At 44.5% G+C, this 21591-nt stretch overlaps 1 protein-coding gene across 8 annotated transcripts; it reads left to right on the forward strand.

The window, feature by feature from the left end:
• The first annotated feature begins 56 nt into the window (after positions 1–56).
• LOC134352964 (carboxypeptidase N subunit 2-like) lies at positions 57–21517 on the forward strand. 8 transcript variants are annotated; one of them, XM_063060705.1, is made up of 4 exons: positions 57–185; positions 14088–14256; positions 17548–17719; positions 19303–21514. In XM_063060705.1, the coding sequence occupies exon 4, from the start codon at positions 19309–19311 to the stop codon at positions 20539–20541; it is 1233 nt and encodes a 410-aa protein (XP_062916775.1). In that variant the 5' UTR covers positions 57–185; positions 14088–14256; positions 17548–17719; positions 19303–19308; the 3' UTR covers positions 20542–21514. The 8 variants fall into 8 exon arrangements, with proteins under 8 accessions (XP_062916775.1, XP_062916766.1, XP_062916742.1 ...); XM_063060696.1 differs by having other exon boundaries at positions 17548–17662; XM_063060672.1 differs by lacking the exon at positions 17548–17719 and having other exon boundaries at positions 19303–21515.
• Positions 21518–21591: the final 74 nt, after the last annotated feature.

Raw genomic sequence — 21591 nt, forward strand, 5'->3', positions numbered from 1 at the left:
TCGCGATGAGCGACGCAGAGGCCGCCGTGACACACGCCCAGGTCAAAGTTCAAACACCGCCCCACTCTGCATAGCAACACACATCAAAGTTGCTGGTGAACACAGCAGGCCAGACAGCATCTGTAGGAAGCGGTACAGTCGACGTTTCAGGCCGAGACCCTTCGTCAGGACTAACTGAAGGAAGAGTGAGTAAGGGATTTGAAAGCTGGAGGGAGAGGGGGAGATGCAAAATGATAGGAGAAGACAGGAGGGGGAGGGATAGAGCCAAGAGCTGGAAAGGTGATTGGCAAAGGGGATACGAGAGGATCATGGGATAGGTGGCCCGGGAAGAAAGACAAGGGGGGGGTGACCCAGAGGATGGGCAAGGGGTATATTCAGAGGGACAGAGAGAGAAAAAGGAGAGTGAGAGAAAGAATGTGGGCATAAAAATGAGTAACAGATGGGGTACGAGGGGGAGGTGGGGCCTTAGCGGAAGTTAGAGAAGTCGATGTTCATACCATCAGGTTGGAGGCTACCCAGACGGAATATAAGGTGTTGTTCCTCCAACCTGAGTGTGGCTTTATCTTTACAGTAGAGGAGGCCGTGGATAGACATGTCAGAATGGGAATGGGATGTGGAATTAAAATGTGTGGCCACTGGGAGATCCTGCTTTCTCTGGCGGACAGAGCGTAGATGTTCAGCAAAGCGGTCTCCCAGTCTGCGTCGGATCTCGCCAATATATAAAAGGCCACATCGGGAGCACCGGACGCAGTATATCACCCCAGCCGACTCACAGGTGAAGTCCACTCTGCGTAGAGGACTTTCCCATGACATTAGAAGGCGGGGCAAATAGTCGCCATACCGGAGGACATATTACTCGGTGAAAGCTCTCACAATCCCGATTAAAAAATGCTGGAAACGGCAGAAAGAAAACGGAACAGTTGATGTTTCAGATCTGGGACCCTTTATCATGTCATTTTCTGCTTGACATGGAAACTTATTTCTCCAAATGTGCTTGAAATAAAGAGATACAGATCATATCAGGCAGATGGAATTAGTTTATCTGGCATGGTGGTCTCCGACATTTTGGGCCGAAGGTTCTGTTCCTGAGGGGTACTGTATTGTTTTCTATGCAACAGTAAAAATCCGGTCTAATAATTCCTACACTTGCCATTTAACATTAGCATGGAGCATAGAAGAGTACAGCACAGTACAGGCCCCTCAACATTTTAACCTAATCCAAGATCAATCTAATCCTTCCTTCCGACGTACCCATTTTTTCTTTCATCCACGTGCCTATCTAAGAGACGCTGAAATGTCCCTAGTTAGAGCATCTACATTATGTTTCATTTGTTAAAAGCTCTCTGGAGATTGATTTTTGTCAGTTAATAGCTTTGTGAATTGCAAAAGCTCATGAAAGGACACTTACAGCTACAAATATGTCTCGATAGAGACAATTAAGAGACTCTTAAATAGGCACATGGATGCTAGAAAATGGAAGGCTATGTAGGAAGGAAGAGTTAGATTGATTTTAGGATTAAAAGATCAGCCCAACATCTTGAGTACAAGGACCTGTACTGGGCTATAGTGTTCTATGAGACTGCAGAAGCTGGAATCCTGAACAACACAAACTGCTGGAGGAACTCAGCAGGTCAGGCAGCATCTGCGGAGGAAAATGGATAGTCTGTATTTTGGGTCAATATATTTAATCTGAACTGAAAAATAGAGGGAAGATAGTAAAAAAGAGGTGATATAAGGTTCCATCATCTCCAGCCCTTTGTTACCTCCACCAATCACTTCCCAGCCTCTGTCACATTTTCCACACTTCCCTCCTCCACCTGCCTATCACCTGGATCTGCATGCCTCTTTCTAGTTCTTGTTCCAACCCTTCCTCTCAGCTCTTTATACTAGCTATCTGCCCTCTACTCTTTCACTTCAGATGAAATGTCTCAATCTGAAATGTTGACTGTCCATTTCCCTCCATAAGTACCACCTCTGGAGGTGATAGTCACTGGGCTGGCTCTGCAGTAGGTGAGTGAAACAACATCAAGGGATCGATCTAGTGGACCTCATATATACCAATGCACAATACCAATGCTAGTGATGACCACAGCACAGCTCCTAGGGAGACAAAGTCCAATCATCACACAGAGGACACCGTCCATCATGCGTGGCTCTGCAACTGTATTAAATGGGATAGATTCAAAATAGATCAGACTGCACAAAACTGGGCATTCATGAGGTGCAGTGGACAATCAACTGCAGATCTATAACCTTACTGTTGCTCGGCACAATGATCTATAACCCTACTGTTTGGCCTTATCTCATTCTACCATTTCAATTAAGTCAGGAGATTAATCCTGGTTCAATGTTAAAATCAAAGTTTAGTTTATTGGCATATGCATAAGTCCATGGGTGCACGCACAGGTGCTATGAAATCATAGTGGCTTCACAGGTACATAGCATCATATAAGCAGTTTTCACAAGAAAAACATACACTAAACACAATTTTTACAAGAAAATACACATAAAACAAAATAAAATCCATTTTAGTGAAAAGTGAGCAGAATGATCATAATGTTGTTAACTACAGTGATTAGGGTATTTCCATTTGATGAAGAATTAAATGGCTCACTATCCACAACAATGCCAGTTTTTCATTACAGAGGTCCCATCACTGATTCTTGAGGAACACTACTGACCATGGTGTATTAGACTGAGTCCACTACTTTCTGCAGATTCTTATGTTCCTGTGCACTTGATTGTCATATCAGGCCGTATTGTAACAAACCAGGACACCTTCAACACTACATCCATAGAAGTTTGTTAGCAAGTTCAGTGACAAGTAAAAAAGTAAAGCCCCTAGTGCACCTTCCCTGTGATTGTATTTATGTGCTGGGCTGGACCCAGGATAGGTCATCCAATATGTTAATGCACATGAATTTAAAACTGGTGATTCTCTCCTTCAACAGAAGGGTTTTTTTTAATACAGTATATTCAGTTATGGGATATTGGTGTCGCTAACTAAGCCAGCATTTATTGCCCATCCCTGGTTGCCCTTGAGAAGGTGGTGATGAGCTGCCTTCTTGAACTGCTGCAGTCCCTGAGGTGTAGGTACACCCACAGTGCTGATAGGGAGGGAATTCCATGATTTTGACCCAGTGACAATGAAGGAACGGTGATATGTTTACAAGTCAGGATGATGAGTGACTTGGAGGGGGATTTCCAAGTGGTGGTGTTCTCAGGTATCTGCTGTTCTTGTCCTTCTAGATGGTAGTGGTCATGGGTCTTGAAGTGGGTCATGGGTATGTTAAAAGTGGAATGAAAATGAGGTGCTAACCTAGTAAAGCTGTTATACAGGACTGAAAAAATATATAAAGCCATCAGCCACCAGCATAGTTACACAAGGGCAAATTCCCAAAAACATGCAAAATAGCACATAGACGTCTTATTCGCAACAAGGACATACCCAATTTAACCAATCACCAACTCCTAGTTAGTTAGTTACCCTTAGTCAGTCAAAGTGAAGAAGGAGTTAACGATTTGTGTACTGAAGAAGGTGCAAAGAAGATCCATCAGGGGGTTGCTAGGATGGAGTGCTTTAGTTATGAGGAGAGACCCCTGGCCACCCTCAGGGTCGCTCGGCTCGCTGTCGTCTAGGGAAACAGCCTCGGCCCCGCCAAACTGGGTAATTAGTTTGTGTGGATGCTGTGTGAGGTGCCCCACCCCGCCCAAATAACAGACAATACACCAGATGCAATTAAATGATATACAGTTTATAGATATTACTGGAACTATATAATTAAAAGAGAATAAAATATAAAAGGAAAATAAAAGGCGCCACACTTATCAAAGTTCAATCTCTTCGTGCACAAAAACCGTTGGAGCTCAAGGACCTTCTTCTTCACCCTGCGACCCCCTCGGACCACCTCAACCGGCCGCCTGGAACCAACAACGGTGGTCGACCAGATGCTCCACACGAGTCCGTCTCCATCTCCTCTCCTCGCCGAACGTCCCGCTCGGGGTCCGACCCCGTTAGCGGACTCACAGCACCTCGTCCATCCTCTGTCTCGCTCTCCCGCCTTCTGCCCCCAAAACCCTCTCGCAAACAGTATCTTCAAATACACCAAAACCATAACAACTATCCCAATTGGTTAATAACGTATTTTTTATCACCCTCTAAACCATAACAAGCTGCTAGTGCAAACTTTCTCAGCGTTTAAGACAACAAAGCCGCATTCCCCAGATTAACATAACAAAGACGCCATTTTAATTAGCCTCCGCAGTAACATAAAAATCGAAACCCCCTTACACTCTCCCCCCCACCAAATAAAGTCATGTCCTCATGACTTCTAAATAATTCGCCACCCAGTCCTACAGACACACAACACACACATACACAGATACACACAGTGACAGTGCTCCCCAAACAGTGGACCTTACTCCCGTCCCACGGGCGTTAAATAGGCCAACCTATCTGGGAGCTTCTTAACCCTCTGAGACCTCCGTACCCCCTCACCTAAACCCAAAAGGCTCAGACACTACTAGGGATACCTCGGGCCTGCTTGCCAACTCCTCTCTCACTAAGGTGTCTTCAGCGGTCAACTCCCCTCCCTCGTGGTAGTTCGGAGCATCTACTAAGAGGGTCTCACCCTCAGCTACTTTCCCCAGGCCGTACCGCCGCTGGGTCTCGTTTAAATTCAGTACCGGCTCAAGGCTGCTACACACATCCTCAGAAGCAACTCAACACGCTGGGTGCCCAGAAAATGCCTCCATGAACTCCAGGGTCATTAACCAATCATCGTCTTCTGGATAACTACTGCCACTAGTACCCAAGGTCTCCGGTGCCCTTGCGGTTGTCAAGGATAAATGCTTCAGACACCGGTTGTAAAACGAACTGTACAACAACTTGATCTGTGCCCCGGGGTCGAGGATAGCTTTAGCATTGCTTCCCTCTATTCATAACGACACCCTGGGGCGTGGTCCCTCTAAGCCTTCAGGAATAGGGTCTTTTCCTTGCGGAAGTTCAGTGGTACATTGCTGGGAACGTGCTTCCCCAGAGACCCCAAGCCTTTCCCCCACTGGGCCTCCACTAAGTTTCTCGATCCCTTTCTGATCAGCTGAACAACTGAGGGAGGGGCTGATCCCCTGAAATGATCCCCCTGGCACTACAAGCAATTTAGCTGCCCTCCTAGCCAGAGAAGACACACTGAAAACTTTCCCCCCTCTTTCAAATAACTGACAGCTGTCACTATGGTATAAGTGAACCTGACAACTCTAACACCGTCACCAGCCCGCCTACTCAAACTTTCAACCAATCCCTGTCGCTCTCCCTCAACCGAGCACTGCCACTCATCTAACAACTGAGAGATCCGCTCCACCCACGTCTCGCACGCCTCCGCCCCTCTTGGGGTGGACACTATCCCAAGTGCCAGGCGGAGCCTGCCAGAGCTAGAACATTTATTCGCAGACTCTACCTCCAAATCAGACCACTCTTTCCTCTCTCTCCCAACCGCATGGACAGCCCCTAGTGCCACCTCCAACTCGTCAATGCTAGTCTGAACTCGAACAAAGACCTCACCCACCACGCATACAGCAATAACCAGCAAATAACCCACAGAGACACACATTACAGATTTAAACAGGGCACCCACACAGCATACCAACAGACTCAAGCATCCTGGACAAAGCCCCCACAATGTAGCCCCCCCGGCCACCCTCAGGGTCGCTCGGCTCGCTGTCGTCTGGGGAAACAGCCTCGGCCCCACCAAACTGGGTAATTAGTTTGTGTGGATGCTGTGTGAGGTACCCCACCCCGCCCAAATAACAGACAATACACCAGATGCAATTAAATGATATACAGTTTATAGATATTACTGGAACTATATAATTAAAAGAGAATAAAATATAAAAGGAAAATAAAAGGCGCCACACTTATCAAAGTTCAATCTCTTTGTGCACAAAAAAACCCGTTGGAGCTCAAGGACCTTCTTCTTCACCCTGCGACCCCCTCGGACCACCTCAACCGGCCGCCTGGGACCAACAACGGTGGTCGACCAGACGCTCCACACGAATCCGTCTCCGTCTCCTTGCCGAACGTCCCGCTCGGGGTCCGACCCCGTTAGCGGACTCACAGCACCTCGTCCATCCTCTGTCTCGCTCTCCCGCCTTCTGCCCCAAAACCCTCTCGCAAACACTATCTTCAAATACACCAAAACCATAACAACTATCCCAATTGGTTAATAACGTATTTTTTATCACCCTCTAAACCACAACAAGCTGCTAGCGCAAACTTTCTCAGCGTTTAAGACAACAAAGCCGCATTCCCCAGATTAACATAACAAAGACGCCATTTTAATTAGCCTCCGCAGTAACATAAAAGTCAAAACCCCCTTACACTGGATTGCCCAAGTTTGTTTTCCTTGAAGCAGAGGAGGCCAAGATGAGTCTAGATGGATGTGTACAAAATTAAGAGGGGAGAAACAGAGCATCTAGCAGGAAACTGTTTCCCATAGCAGTGCTGTCTTAAAGTAGGGTTAGGTTCAGGAATAAGAGATTAGAGGGATTTTCTCACCCAGAGGACACACCATCTGGGCTGGTGGAAGCAGAGACTCACAACATTGAAGGAGAATCTGGACAAACTGTCCAGTTATTTAATGATACAGATCAAGTGAAGAAAATGGGATTAGTGTAGGTGTATCCCTGATTTGTTTTATTTAGATATACAGAGCAGAACAGGCCCTTCCAGCCCAATGAGATGCACCACCCAGCAACCCACCTATTCAACCCCGGCCTAATCACAGCACAATTTCCAGTGACCAATTAACCTACTAACTGGTACATCTTGGGACTGTGGGAGGTCAGCATAAGGTTTCTATGATGTACGAGTGCTGTCAAACACAACACCTTCCAATGACCTGATCAGCAATATTTACTTTGGGATTTGTCAGGGTTAATCAGCTATAACCCATCAAAACTTGAGATCTGAGTTAGGGACAGGCTGGGCAGGCTAAGACTTTATTCATTAGAGCATAGAACAATGAGGGATTACCATACAGAGGTATATAAAATCAAGAGGGGCATGGACAGGATTAATGCACACAGTTTTTTCCCAGGGAAAAGGAATCATGAATTTGAGGCATAGGTCTAAGGTAAGAGGGGAAAAATTTAAAAAGGACCTGAGGGTCAACTTCTACATACAGAGGATGCTGCATCTTTGGAATGTGCCGCCGGAGGAAGTGGGTGAGGCAGGTACATTAACAACTTTTAAAAGCCACTCGGACAGGTACATGGATAGGAGGCATTTAAAGGAAAAAGGATCCAGGTCTTTCCCAAGACATATAACGCATAAACTCTTCTCGGGCTTTCAGCCGGGTCCAGGTTTTGATTTTAACTGACATTTTGATGACAAACTCCACTGTCTTCATCGGGGATGATGCCCAGCCCATCTAGTCCAGTGGTACTGTATATATATATTCAATTCCTACTGTCTGTCCCTCCTGATTGATTAGTCCACAACCAGTCAGATTTCCACTGTCCCAAACAACAGGAATTCTGCAGATGCTGGAAATTCAAGCAACACACATCAAAGTTGCTGGTGAACGCAGCAGGCCAGGCAGCATCTGTAGGAAGAGGTGCAGTCGACGTTTCAGGCCGAGACCCTTCATCAGGACTAACTGAAGGAAGAGTGAGTAAGAGATTTGAAAGTTGGAGGGGGAGGGGGAGATCCAAAATGATAGAAGACAGGACGGGGAGGGATGGAGCCAAGAGCTGGACAGGTGATTGGCAAAAGGGATACGAGAGGATCATGGGACAGGAGGTCCGGGAAGAAAGACAAGCGGGGGGGATCCCAGAGGATGGGCAAGGGGTATATTCAGAGGGACAGCGGGAGAAAAAGGAGAGTGAGAGAAAGAATGTGTGTATAAAAGTAAGTAACAGATGGGGTACGAGGGTGAGGTGGGGCATTAGCGGAAGTTAGAGAAGTCGATGTTCATGCCATCAGGTTGGAGGCTTTGCTGAACTGACGCAGACTGGGAGACCGCTTTGCTGAACACCTACGCTCTGTCCGCCAGAGAAAGCAGGATCTCCCGTGTGGACCGATCTAGTCGCCTTGTCACCATATCGGTCAAATGTGAGCAAATGGGTCTATTTTACATAGGCATCTTAGTCAGCAGAGACTATATAACCATATAACAATTACAGCACGGAAACAGGCCATCTCAGCCCTTCTAGTCCGTGCTGAATAGTTGGGCCGTAGAGCCTAATTCTGTGCTGTATGACTCTAAAGCACTCACAACCTCTGTCCAAAGATGACCTAAATTCCCTTTGCAAGCTAAGATTACCTGTCCCTGATATTAAGGTATCATTTAACCAATTGTGGAATCAAGGACCCCTGTGAGATTAAAGTTAATGAGCATCCACCCCTTGGCTAAAGAAATTCCTCCTCATTTCTAATCTAAAGGGTTCTTGCATTCTGAGATTGTGGCCTCTGGTCCTAGACTCTCGCACTATAGGAAACATCCTCTCCAGATTTATTCATCTAGGCCTTTCAATATTCGATAGGTTTCAATGAGGACTGGCTCATAGACCTCCAGTTTCCTTCTCCTGAAATCAATAATCAGTTCCTTGGTCTTTCTGACATCGACATCACTCAGCCAGTTTTTCAATTTCCCTCCTATATGCTCCTTTGCAAATTGTGTTATAGAATACAGGTTACTGGTGCACAGCATGGGGCTGGCTGCTGAGAGATGTGGTTTACAAAGTGAAGTGACCATGAGGTGGTTTGTCTACCTTAGCCAAACACAAAACAATGGGGGTTACATAACTTAGCACATCAAAACATTGCTACAGGTATGATCTATCAATGGTTGGAATATTTGTGCACTCACAGAGTCAGACCTCACAGCATTACTTTTAGGCTATGTCCACACTACGCCGGATAATTTTGAAAACGCTGGTTTCGAGTAAAAATGACAGGCGTCCACACTAAGCGTTTTTCAAAATATCTCCGTCCACATTAGGCGGACATTTGGGCGAATCTCCTCCTACTGGGCATGCACAGGACACACACAGAAAACAAGCGAAGAGGAAACGATATACTTCGTGCGCGTTTGTCCAGTTACAGAGTAGAAAAACTTTAAAGGAATTGCTCTTGGCTCTCGCACAGGAGGACTTAAAACTTAAAAAAAACAAATACTGGAGCGTATGGAGGCAACCGACAGGGAGTTCACGGACAGTATGACCCAGCTGACGACGAACATTGAAAAACTAACTCTGTTACATTAATAAAGCACCTTGTTAAATGTATAAAACGTCTGCATCAGTGTTATCTTGTATTTCCATACAATGTTACATTAGGCTGTTACACATCTATTGTCAGAGAAGTACTTGCATAAATAGGTAAACCACCTTCATACAAGCAAGGACAGAAAACAGGGCGAAGTGAGTATACTTATTTATTCAGTAAGCTATGGGTCAACTGGCTTCAGTCTCGTCCGTCTGTTCTGAAATTGTTAGGTGGTGGCGTTCAAGAAAACAACGAACATCTGTTCCAGCACGTCATGACAGCGTTTTTAAATAGTCAAAAAAACTCACTTTACAATTTAACTCTCACGCTGTTCACACCAACTGCGTGTTATAACAGCTTGCGCAGTACCAAGCAGAAGCAGCAAAAAGCATTGTTGTTGTGGTGTTGTCATGACAGCGTTTTAAAATCTCTCTGGTTACTCCGTACACACTACGCCGGATATTAAGCGTTTTCAGATTTATTCACTCTGGAGAGTGTTTTCGAAAATCTCCGTTTTCGGGGGCTGAAAACGCCAGCTCAGTGTGGACGGGAGGGCAAAACGAAGAGAAAAAGCTTCATTTTCAAAATTATCCGGCATACTGTGGACGTACCCAAAGTTATCTGGCATCTTTGTCTCCAGAACTGTTTAGACCATCTATGCAAATTACTTTGTCACAACAAAGGTACGTAAATAATGTCAACTAGTAGCAAAACAGTATTTCTGTTAGAAAGCATTGGGAACTGTTAGGAATGAGAGAGAGAACAACAGAAAGAACAGGAATTCATTCCCCAACCTTTGGTTTCTGCGATGAATAACCTGTTCATCTGCAACTCATTGGTATATTCTTTTATTTTGTAAGAATTGTTTATATGTTTGGAAATCCTTTGTAGTTTATAAATGTTTTGTAATTGGGAAACCTTTTATAAATCAGAAATCCTCTGAGTGTTAAATGTGTGTTACGCACTATTTATCTAAATTTAAATGTGTATCATTAAAAATAAAATAAACTTCATCAGCTGGAGTATCTCCTCCTCTCCTCCTTGGTAGGGAGGGTGCACCCAGCACTCAAGTAGTGGGTAATGGCAGCTAGACCTCACCACAGAGACTAGACAGGGAAGTAAGTTGGTCTTTGAAGAATCACCTCCCTATAGTGAGGGTACTCATACATATCTACATCAGATGGGCCTTAAAAACTTTTTTTGAGTTTAGGGCTTTGCAGACAGTAAACCCAAATTCATCACAAGAACTCTCTTCATTCTTCTAAACTCCAGCAAGTATGGACCCAGAGCCATCAAATGCTCCTCATGTGTTAACCTTTTCATTCCCAGGATCATTCTCATGAAAAATTTCTGGACCCTCTCCACTGCTAGCATATCCTTACTTAGATAAGGGGCTTCTATTTCTATTGTGTGAACAATATTCCAAGTACGGTCTAACCAATGCCTTAACCAGACTCAGCATTTCATCCCTGCTTTTATATTCTAGTCCTCTTGAAATGAATGCCAACATTGCATTTACCTTCCTCTCCACCAACTCAAACTGCAAGTTAACTTTCAGAGAATCCTGCATGAGGACTCCCAAGTCACTTTGCACCTCTGATTTTTGAATTTGCTCTCTGTTTAGGAAATAGTCTACACCTTCATTCCTTTTACCAAAGTGTATGTCCATACACTTCTCTACCCTATATTCCATCTGCCACTTCTTTGCCCATTCTCCTAATCTAAGTCCTTCTGCAGCCTCCCAGCTTCCTCAACACTGCTTGCCCCTCCTATCTTTTCATCGTCAACAAACTTAGCCACAAAGCCATCAACTCCATCATCTAAATCATTGACCTTAACGTGAAAAGAAATAGTTCCAAAACCAGCCCCTGCAGAACACCACTACTCACAGGAAGCCAACCAGAAAAATGCACCCTTTGCCTCCTGCTAATCAACCAATCTTCTATCTATGCCTGTACCTTTCCTGTAATACCATGAGATCTTATCCTGTTTAATAGCCTCATGTGCAGCACCTTGTCAAAGATTTTATGAAAATCAAAGTAAACAACATTCACCAACACTCTCCTTTGTCTATCCTGCCTATTTATTTTATTGCCCTTCTCACAAGTGACGACTTATAACAAATGGCCTTTCTTTGTTCTCGTGAATCAAAGCAGTTCAGCCAGATCAGCCAGTTGCTAGGCTCAGGTTACCTCAAGTCACCAACACAAGTTATCCTAATCATAAACCCGCATATGCTATTTTACCGAAGACCATCTCATAAATAACTTATAATTTGAAAATAATCTCTAGTTTAGCAGGTTATCAATAGAGGTATCATTGTGTCCACTTTTAAGTTCTTTGATCTAGTTATTCCTGAGCAAAACAAGTTTATAAGACAGTTCACAAAATGGAGGTTCCAGAACAGTCTCACAAAGTGGCAACCTCCATTCCTTCCACCATGTGTCAAGAACAAAGACATCTAGTTTGCCTTCTTCCACTGTCCTTGACTCATTCCAGTTAGATGTTTTCTTCCATATTTTAATTCCTTCATGGGCAACACAGCCATTAAGCAGCAGTGCTACTAACTTCAATAAGCTTCAAGGCCTTGCCCTCAATACCTCCTTGTGCAATTGGATCCTTGATTTCCTCACTGCAGATCCTAGTCAGTTCAGATTGACAACAATATCTCTTCCATCATCACTATCAGCACAGGTGCACCATAAGGTTCTGTGCTTAGCCCTCTACTCTACTCACTTTACGATTATGGTTAAGCACAGCCCCAATGCCAAAATCAAGTTTACTGATTATACCACTGTCGTAGGCCAATTCAGCATATAGGAGGGAGATTGAAATCCTGGCTGACTGGTGCCATAACAACAACAACCAATGACACAATGTCAGCAAGACCAGAGGAGCTGGTTATTAACTTCAGGAGGAGGAAACCAGAGGTCTATGAGTCAGTCTTCATCAGGGGATCAAAGGTGGAGAGGGTCAGCAACTTTACATTCCTCGGTGTTATCTTTTTGGAAGACCTGTCCTAGATCCAGCACGTAAGTGCAATTACAAAGAAAGTGCCTCTACTTCCTTTGAGGTTTACTAAGGTTCAGCGTGATATCTAAAACTTTGACAAACTTCTAAAGATGTCTAGTAAAGTGACTGGCTGCATCACAGCCTGGTATGGAAACATCAATGCCCTTGAATGAAAAATCCTCGAAAAAGCAGTGGATATGGCCCAGTCTGTCACAGGTAAAGCCCTTCCCACCACTGAGAACATGAAGTGTTGTTGCAGGAAAACAGAATCTATCAGCAGGGACCCCTACTGCCCAGGTCATGGGTCTCTCTCGTTGCTGCCATCAGGACTCACACCAGAATCAGATCTATTATGACCAGCATGTGTCGTGAAATTTGTTAACTTAGCAGCAGCAGTTCAATGCAATACATAATAACACAGAAAGAAAAATAAATCAATTACAGTAAGTATATATGTATATTAGATTATAAATAGTGCAAAAACGGAAATAGCGTATCTTTTTTTAAAAAGTGAACCACCGGGTACAGCAATAATTATTATCCCTCAGCCTTCAGGCTCTTGAATCATAGGGGATAACTTCACTCAGCCCATCATAGAAATATTTCCATAACCTGTGGACTCACTTTCAAGGACTCTTCATCTCATGATCTCAATATTTATTGCTTATTTACTTATTATTATTATTATTTCTTTTTGTATTTGCACAGATTGTTGTCTTTTGGTTGAACACCCAACTTGGTGTTGTCTTTCACTGATTCTATTATGGATTTATTGAGTATGCCCAGAAGAAAATGAATCTCAGGGTTGTATATGGTGACATATACTGTACTTTGATAATAAATTCACTTTGAACTTGTGCTACAGTGCTGCCCAGTTGTGAAGACCAAATGCTGGGAGTTAATGAAGCTAAGTTCTAAGTTCTAAGAAATAGAGTCCAGCGCTCAGGTATTCCTATCACAGTTTTAGCAGGAGTAACCAGAGTTTTCTCCCCTCTAAACAAGTCAGCAGCCCCAGCTCCTACTCTTTGCCAAACCTGTGGTTTTGACCTTCTGTGAAATACAGTTAGCAAACAGACTCTGTCAACAACTGATTGCAGCAAGGCCAGCATGGGGAAATAATGTGCCTTTTGTGTTCCAGCATGGGGAAATAATGTGCCTTTTGTGTTGCAGCAAGCGATGGTACCGGTAAGTGCTGGTGAATTTAGACATGGAGTAATACAGCACAGAATGCAGATTTAATATGTATTGTGCCATAAAATATTGGTTATGCTCAAGAAAACAGCACATAAAGTAATTCTGCAAGTGACCTATGAGATAATTTATTTTCAGCATCTGCAGATCTTCACTTGTTTGTAATTTACTTTCATACCTCCTTGTGCAATATATATGGTTTTCATTCTCCTTTGTGCTTGAGTAAGCATATCATGCTGACAGTACAAGTCCGATACTCCAACGCATTTGTGTCTTACAGAGATGAGTATTTTTTTTTAGCCAGAGGGTAGTGAATCTGTGGAATTCGTTATTACAGATAGCTATGAGAACCAAGTCATTGGGTATATTTAAAGTGGAGGTTGATAAGTTTTTGATTCATAAGGGCATCAAAGATTAAGGAGAGAAGGCAGGAATATAAAGTTGAAAGGGAAAATAAATCAGCCATGATTGAATGTTGGAGCAGACTTGATGGGTCAAATGGCCTAATTCTACTCCCTATGTAATATGGCCTTAAAGACTGTTGGTCCTGTTAGATTAGCAGATTTTCTGGACTATTGGATGCTTTTCATTCCAATCCACTTTAAATTTTTTTTTTCAGAAGTTACAGAGAATTTTAATAAATTTTCCAAAAACCAGTAAGTTAAAAGGGAGCAAGAGATCCAGGGACCCAGCAAGTCCAAAGGGAGCACAGAATCAGAGCACTGGTGAATGGGAGAGAGCAGCGACCAGGTCTCCGGTGAATGGGAACAAGATCACCAGTGATCTGGGTAAGGAATGGGAGTCAGGGTGGGGGCAATGTGTCTGGTGAATGGAAGGGGGTTGGGGGATGTTTCTGGTGAATGGAGGTGGGAGACAAAGTTTCTGGTGAATGGAGGGGAGTGGGGACCAAGTCTCTGGTGAATGGAATGGAGAGAGGACCAGATCTCTGGTGAGTCGGATGCCAAACATCAGAATTTCCTACTGGTCTGATGGTGGATTGTCAGAGGTAAACCATAGTGTGTGAGATATGCCACAAACACCAGATACTGGGCTCTGCACATTTTCAAACAAAAGACCTTTTGTATACGAGTGAGATATTACATCACAGTGTTTAAGTGACTGGTGAGGCCACACATGGAATATTATGTATAGGGGGATCACTTTGTTATAGGAAAGATGTGATTAAATTGAAGAGTGCAGAGAAGATTTATGAGGATGTTGCCAGGACAAGAGGGCCTAAGTTGTAGGGAGGGGTTGGTCATGTTAGGCCTTTATTCCTTGGAACACAACAGAATTGTCTTAAAGTAGGACAGCACAGAAACAGGTCCTTAGCCTACCAAGTCCATGCTGAACTATAAATCTGCCCAGTCCCATCAACCTGCACCGGAACCATAGCCCTCCATATCCCTCCCATCCACGTGCTTATCCAAATTTCTTTTAAATGCTAAAATCAAATCCACATCCACCACTTCTGCTGGCAACTAGTTCCACATTCTCACCACCCCCAAATGAAGCAGTTCCCCCCATGATCCCCTTAAATATTTCACCGTTCAGCTTTAACCTGCAATCTCAAGTTCTACTCTCACTCAGCCTCAGTGGAAAAAGCACACTTGCATTTACCTATCAATACCCTCTATATAATTTGACATGCCTCTAACAAATCTCCCCTCATTCATCTATGCTTGAGATGCACCTGATAGAAATTGTTTAAAATCATGACAGGCATAGATAAGGTGGATGGTGACTGTCTTTTCCCCAGGGTAGGGGAGTCCAAAACTACGGGACACAGGTTTAGGGGAAAAATTAAAAAGCAACCAGAGGGGCAACATTTTCACCTGGAGGATGCTGAGTATATGAAACGAACTGCCAGAGGAAGTGGTTGAGGCAGGTAATTTGTTTAAGAGTCAAACAACAGGAATTCTACAGATGCTGGAAATTCAAGCAACACACATCAAAGTTGCTGGTGAATGCAGCAGGCCAGGCAGCATCTCTAGGAAGAGGTGTTTCTTTCTCCCAGGGCCTCCTGTCCCATGATCCTCTCGTATCCCTTTTGCCAATCACCTGTCCAGCTCTTGGCTCCATCCCTCCCCCTCCTGTCTTCTCCTATCATTTTGTATCTCCCCCTCCCCTTTCCACTTTCAAATCTCTTACTAACTCTTCCTTCAGTTAGTCCTGACGAAGGGTCTCGGCCTGAAATGTCGACTGTACCTCTTCCTAGAGATGCTGCCTGGCCTGCTGCGTTCACCAGCAACTTTGATGTGAGGTACATGGAGGGTTGGGGCTTAGAGGGATATGTGACAAAGGAAATTGAGATGAGCTGTGTGGGCACCATGGACTGGTCAAGCTAAAGCACCTGTGTACATGCTATGACTCTTATAATCGTAAAGTGTACCAAAAGTAGTAACTACTTATACAGTTTTAATCAGTACAATTAATTGGTAAACTCATTTTAGATACTCAATTTTATATCCAATTCCAGCTTTGCCCTTTCTCCTCCAAGTTTAGATTCATTTCTGATTACTGATTTGGGCACACCCATACAATACCCACTGTGATAAGTCTCATGCACCCCCTTTAAGAGAAGCTTTACCTACATACACTCAGTGGCCACTTTATTAGGTACACCTTCTCATTAATGCAAACATCTAATTAGTCAATCATATGTGGCAGCAACTCAATGCATCAATGCATGCAGACATGGTCAAGAGGTTCAGTTCAAACATCAAAATGGGGAAAAAATGTGATCTAAGTGACTTTGACTGTGGAATGATTGTTGGTGCCAAACAGTGTGATACAAGCATCTCAGAAACTGATGATCTCCTGGGATTTTTCCACGTAACAGTCTCTAGAGTTTACAGAGAATAATGCAGTGCAAAAGACATCCAGTGAACAGCAATTCTGTGGGCAAAAACGTCTTGTTAATGAGAGAGGTCAGAGGAGATTGTCCAGACTGGTTCAAACTGACAGGAAAGCGACAGTACCTCAAATAAGCACGTGTTAAAACAGTGGTATGCATATTAGCACTTCTGAATGCACAACATGTCAAAATTGGAAGTGGAAGGGTTATAGAAGCAGAAGACCACACCGGTTCCACTCTGTACTTAATAAAGCAGTCACTGACAGTATTTACAGGTACTGTATATCATTTTCAAATTAAAACACTGCCGCCTAGAGGCAGCAGCTCCACTAACTCTGACCTTCTGCTGCCTAGTTGGAGGCTGTTATCACTGGTGTGACTGGGAATGAAATACTTCCCTGTAAACAAGTCTATGCCAGATGTTCTCCATCCCTGTGTTGCCCACCAGTGTCAGAAGATCTCCATGGAGCAGGTAGATACCATTTGCTCCCTCTCCAGAGACACTCAGGCACGGACAAATGAGAAACAGGACAAGTCAGCTCAAGTGGAACCTCTGACAGCCTAGCCTGCTGCTTGGAAAAGTGAATGGCTCCCTTGGCCAGACCCAGGAGCAGATCAGCAAGCTGGTTTGCATGACTGACTCAACCCCTGTTTACATCAGTCATGTGTCTGTGAGGGCAGGTAGGAATGCTTTGTAGACCCAATGTAGACCATATACTTTTGTATCTAATGTAACATTGGAAAGGTGCCTACTGGAGAAACCAGACTGTGAGAAAACACTTTAGGCCTACAGAATCTATAGAGAGGTGCATGCTTTGTATGTCTGAAGGGTTGATAAGTTCAACCACCACAGCTGGGCTCTCGACTTAAAACATGCACTGTTCATTTCCTGCCACAGACACTGCTCAGATTTCAGATTAATTTATTTATCCCATGTACTGTATATCGCAACACACCATAAAAAGCATCATTTGTGTTAACAACCACACACTCAAGGATGTGCTGGAAGCAGCCTGCAAGTGTCACTACACATTCTGGCACCAACAAAGCATTCCCACAATGTCCAGCAGAACAACACAACTAACAGCAGCGGCAGCAAAACAATTTCCTTTCCTCCCTCTCTCCCACCCACTCACACAGACAGACCTCCAAACTGCTGAGTTCCTCCAGCAATTTGTTTGTTGCTCCAAATCCCAGCATCTGCTCTCTTTTGTGTCTCCAGACTGAAAAAGCATCACCAATGTTTTCACGAGGAAATCTGCAGATGCTGGAAATTCAAGCAACACACACAAAATGCTGGTGGAACGCAGCAGGCCAGGCAGCATCTGCAGGAAGAGGTACAGTCGACGTCTCGGGCCGAGACCCTGCGTCAGGACTAACTGAAAGAAGAGATAGTAAGAGATTTGAAAGTGGGAGGGGGAGGGGGAGATCCGAAATGATAGGAGAAGACAGGAGGGGGAGGGATGGAGCTTAGAGCTGGAAAGTTGATTGGCAAAAGGGATACAAGGCTGGAGAAGGGAGAGGATCAAGGGACAGGAGGCCTAGAAAAGGGGAGGGGAGGGGAGCACCAGAGGAAGATATAGTGAGAGGGACAGAGGGAGAAAAAAAGAGAAAGAAAGGGGAAAAAATAAAAAAGTAATAAATAAATAGATAAAGGATGGGGTAAGAAGGGGAGGAGGGGCATTAACAGAAGTTAGAGAAGTCAATGTTCATGCCATCAGGTTGGAGGCTACCCAGATGGAATATAAGGTGTTGTTCCTGCAACCTGAGTGTGGCTTCATCTTATCAGTAGAGGAGGCCGTGGATAGACATGTCAGAATGGGAATGGGACATGGAATTAAAATATGTGGCCACTGAGAGATCCTGCTTTCTCTGGTGGACAGAGCGTAGGCGTTCAGCGAAACAGTCTCCCAGTCTGCATCGGGTCTCGCCAATATATAGAAGACCGCACCGGGAGCACCGGACGCAGTATATCACACCAGCCGACTCACAGGTGAAGTGTCACCTCACCTGGAAGGACTGTCTGGGGCCCTGAATGGTGGTGAGGGAGGAAGTGTAAGGGCATGTGTAGCACTTGTTCCGCTTACAAGGATAAGTGCCGGGAAGGAGATCGGTAGGAAGGGATGGGGGGTGGGAACGAATGGACAAGGGAGTCGTGTAGGGAGCGATCCCTGCGGAAAGCAGAAAGGGGGGGGAGGGAAAGATGTGCTTGGTGGTGGGATCTTTTTGGAGGTGGAGGAAGTTACGGAGAATAATATGTTGGACCCGGAGGCTGGTGGGGTGGTAAGTGAGGACAAGGGGAACCCTATCCCTAGTGGGGTGGTGGGAGGATGGGGTGAGAGCAGATGTGCATGAACATCCCAGTGGTCACACATTTTAATTCCACGTCCCATTCCCATTCTGATATGTCCATGCATGGCCTCCTCTACTGTCAAGATGAAGCCACACTCAGGTTGGAGGAACAACACCGTATATTCCATCTGGGTAGCCTCCAACCTGATGGCATGAACATTGACTACTCTAACTTCTGTTAATGACCACCTCCCCTTCTTACCCCATCCCTTATCTATTTATTTTTTCCTCTTACTTTCTCTCTCGTTTCTCCCTCTGTCCCTCTCACTATACCTTCCTCTGGTGCTCCCCTCCCCCTTTCTTTCTCCCTTGGCCTCCCACCCCATGATCCTCTCCCTTCTCCAGCCTTGTATCCCTTTTGCCAATCAACTTTCCAGCTCTTAGCTCCATCCCTCCCCCTCCTTCTTCTCCTATCATTTCTGATCCCCCTCCCCCTCTCAAATCTCTTCTTTCAGTTAGTCCTGACTAAGGGTCTCGGCCCAAAATGTCAACTGTACATCTTCCTATAGATGCTGCCTGGCCTGCTGTGTTCACCAGCATTTTGTGTGTATCACCAATGTTTTACCTGAAACCAGGTGTTGCTAGGGAGCTGTGTGTAATGAGCTTATTTTTCTCTGTCATGTAGGTAACCATGGACAAATTTACACATCTCCTCCTGCTCCTCCTGAACACAGGACTCCTCACTGCCTGTCCCAAGAAATGTTCCTGCTATTCTAAAGCAGTTGACTGCCGCAGTGTCTCTCTGCTGAATTTTCCACCTGACATTGACCATGGAACAGAAACATTATACCTGGATGAAAACTCTTTGATCAGAATCCCTCAGAATGCTTTTAAAAACCTCACAAACCTAAGCTACCTTGGTTTATCAAGAAATTGCCTCCTCCTTCACAACTACACGTTTGATTTTCTGCTTGAACTCCAAGCTTTGGACTTGTCTGCCAACTACCTGTTGGAGATACAAGTGGACCTGTTTGGAAACCTTCCAAACCTCACCTGGTTAAACCTGGCCAATAACAAATTTAAAACTCTCCCTGTGATGAGGCGTCATGAGAAACTGACTTACCTAGATTTATCCAACAATGAACTCACGGTGCTCCAGAGAACATTCAACAACTTCCCTCGGCTGGACACCCTGCTTCTCAACAATAACAGACTGCAAACACTCCCATCAACACTGTTACACTCACTACATCTCCTCGATGTTCTGGACTTGTCCAACAATGAGCTAAGCTCCCTCCCTCTCCAACTCTTCAAGAACCATCGCAAGCTGACCGATCTGCGTCTGGACCACAACAAGTTAAAGAATCTCACAGCATCTTTGTTCAGCCATCAGGTTAATTTACAGTACCTAACCATCTCTGGGAACTTCATTACCAGTCTCTCACCTCATATATTTGCTAATTTGACCAAAATATTGATGCTTGACTTATCTAACAACTCATTGACCTGTCTACCAAAAATCCTCATCTCTGGTCTGAAAGCACTGCAAACATTGAAGCTCTCTGATAATCTTATTAATGAACTGAAGAGTGAAACATTCAGACATAACCCTAACCTAACATTCCTGTACCTGGACAACAACCAGCTCAGCAGCCTTCCAGTATTTGAAGGACTAACACATCTGGAAGAGCTGACTTGTTCCTTTAATAAGCTCATTGGCTTTCCAAGAGGATTTGCTGAGAATCTCCTAAAGTTGAAGTGTCTGCTGGTCACCAACAACCTCATTAGGCAATGGGACCCTGAGATGTTCCAAAACATTACCTCGGTCCTCTTGAAGGACAATCCAGTCTGTTCCGAGGCAATGGCAGCACCTGTCCAATCCACACACATTGACTGCAGGAAGGAGCAGTGCTCCTCAGTGTGAGATGGAAATAACATTTACAGAAGGTGTCAGTGATTTACTAATGCACGGAGATAACTGGTGAGATAGGTGAGATTTAAGAGAAGTTATTAAATTCCATCCATGTACTATATTGGTTCAGTTTAATACCCACCTCCCTCAACATTTCACAAGTCCTTTTGGTTGGTGTGGCACGGTAGCACGGTGTTTGGCATAACTCTTTACAGTGCCAGTGATCAGAAGATTGGGGTTCAATTCCCGCGGCTGTCTGTAAGGAGTTTGTATGTTCTCACTGTGACCACGTGTATTTCCTCCAGGTGCTCTGGCTTCTTCCCACATTCCAGAGACGTAGGGGTTAGATGTTGTGGACATGCTGTGTTGGCACCAGAAGCACGCTGACACACGTGGGCTGTCCCCAGCACATCCTCACACTGTACTGGTCATTGACACAAAAAAATTAACCATGTTTCAATATATAAATAAAGTTCATCTCTACTCTTTAAGAATTAGGGAAGTAATAGACTTTTTTTGCAAAAGGCCTGTTCAAAATGAAAAAAAAAACAATTTCTCTACAGCATCATGAAGGAGTCGCAGCAACATTTTGTCAATCAACTCATCCCATTGGAGATATAATTTGGTTGCAAAGGCTGGTCCATAACAACATACCTTTTCCTCAACATGGGACAGTGGGGGCAACTACAGCAAAACCTTATGTTTGTGGGTCACCTTCATGGGAGAGCCAAGGATCACATTTAGGGGGCAGTGGGGCTAGTGACCCTGGGCTGTGAGCTAAGTTCTAGAAAAGACAGAGCGAAAGGTTTGACACAATGAACTCTACTAATCAGAGACCATTTAGACCTGGGGATGATCAGAAAATCTGAACCAAAGGAGCAAGGAGTTGGAGTATGGCTGGAGCATACATGGTACAATGGGTCATCCACACCTTCACTTCCAAAGCCTTTCCATTGTAGGGTCTGACCAAAGGGGAAAGAGATCTGATTGTTCCAGAGTCCCAGAAGAGGGGAAATAGTGAAGATGGCAAATGGCTTCATAGTGGGAGGGAACTGGGGGTCG

The sequence above is a fragment of the Mobula hypostoma genome, chromosome 1, assembly GCF_963921235.1.
Source record: "Mobula hypostoma chromosome 1, sMobHyp1.1, whole genome shotgun sequence".
NCBI lineage: Eukaryota > Metazoa > Chordata > Chondrichthyes > Myliobatiformes > Myliobatidae > Mobula > Mobula hypostoma.

Bases quoted from the DNA above. Each gene is read 5' to 3' on its own strand.
- LOC134352964 (XM_063060668.1), top strand. From the start codon at position 13,428: ATGTGCCTTTTGTGTTGCAGCAAGCGATGGTACCG. The intron at 13,463-17,547 runs GTAAGTGCTGGT...TTGTGTCTCCAG, and splicing joins TGCAGCAAGCGATGGTACCG to ACTGAAAAAGCATCACCAAT. The intron at 17,663-19,302 runs GTACAGTCGACG...TCTGTCATGTAG, and splicing joins GGCAGCATCTGCAGGAAGAG to GTAACCATGGACAAATTTAC.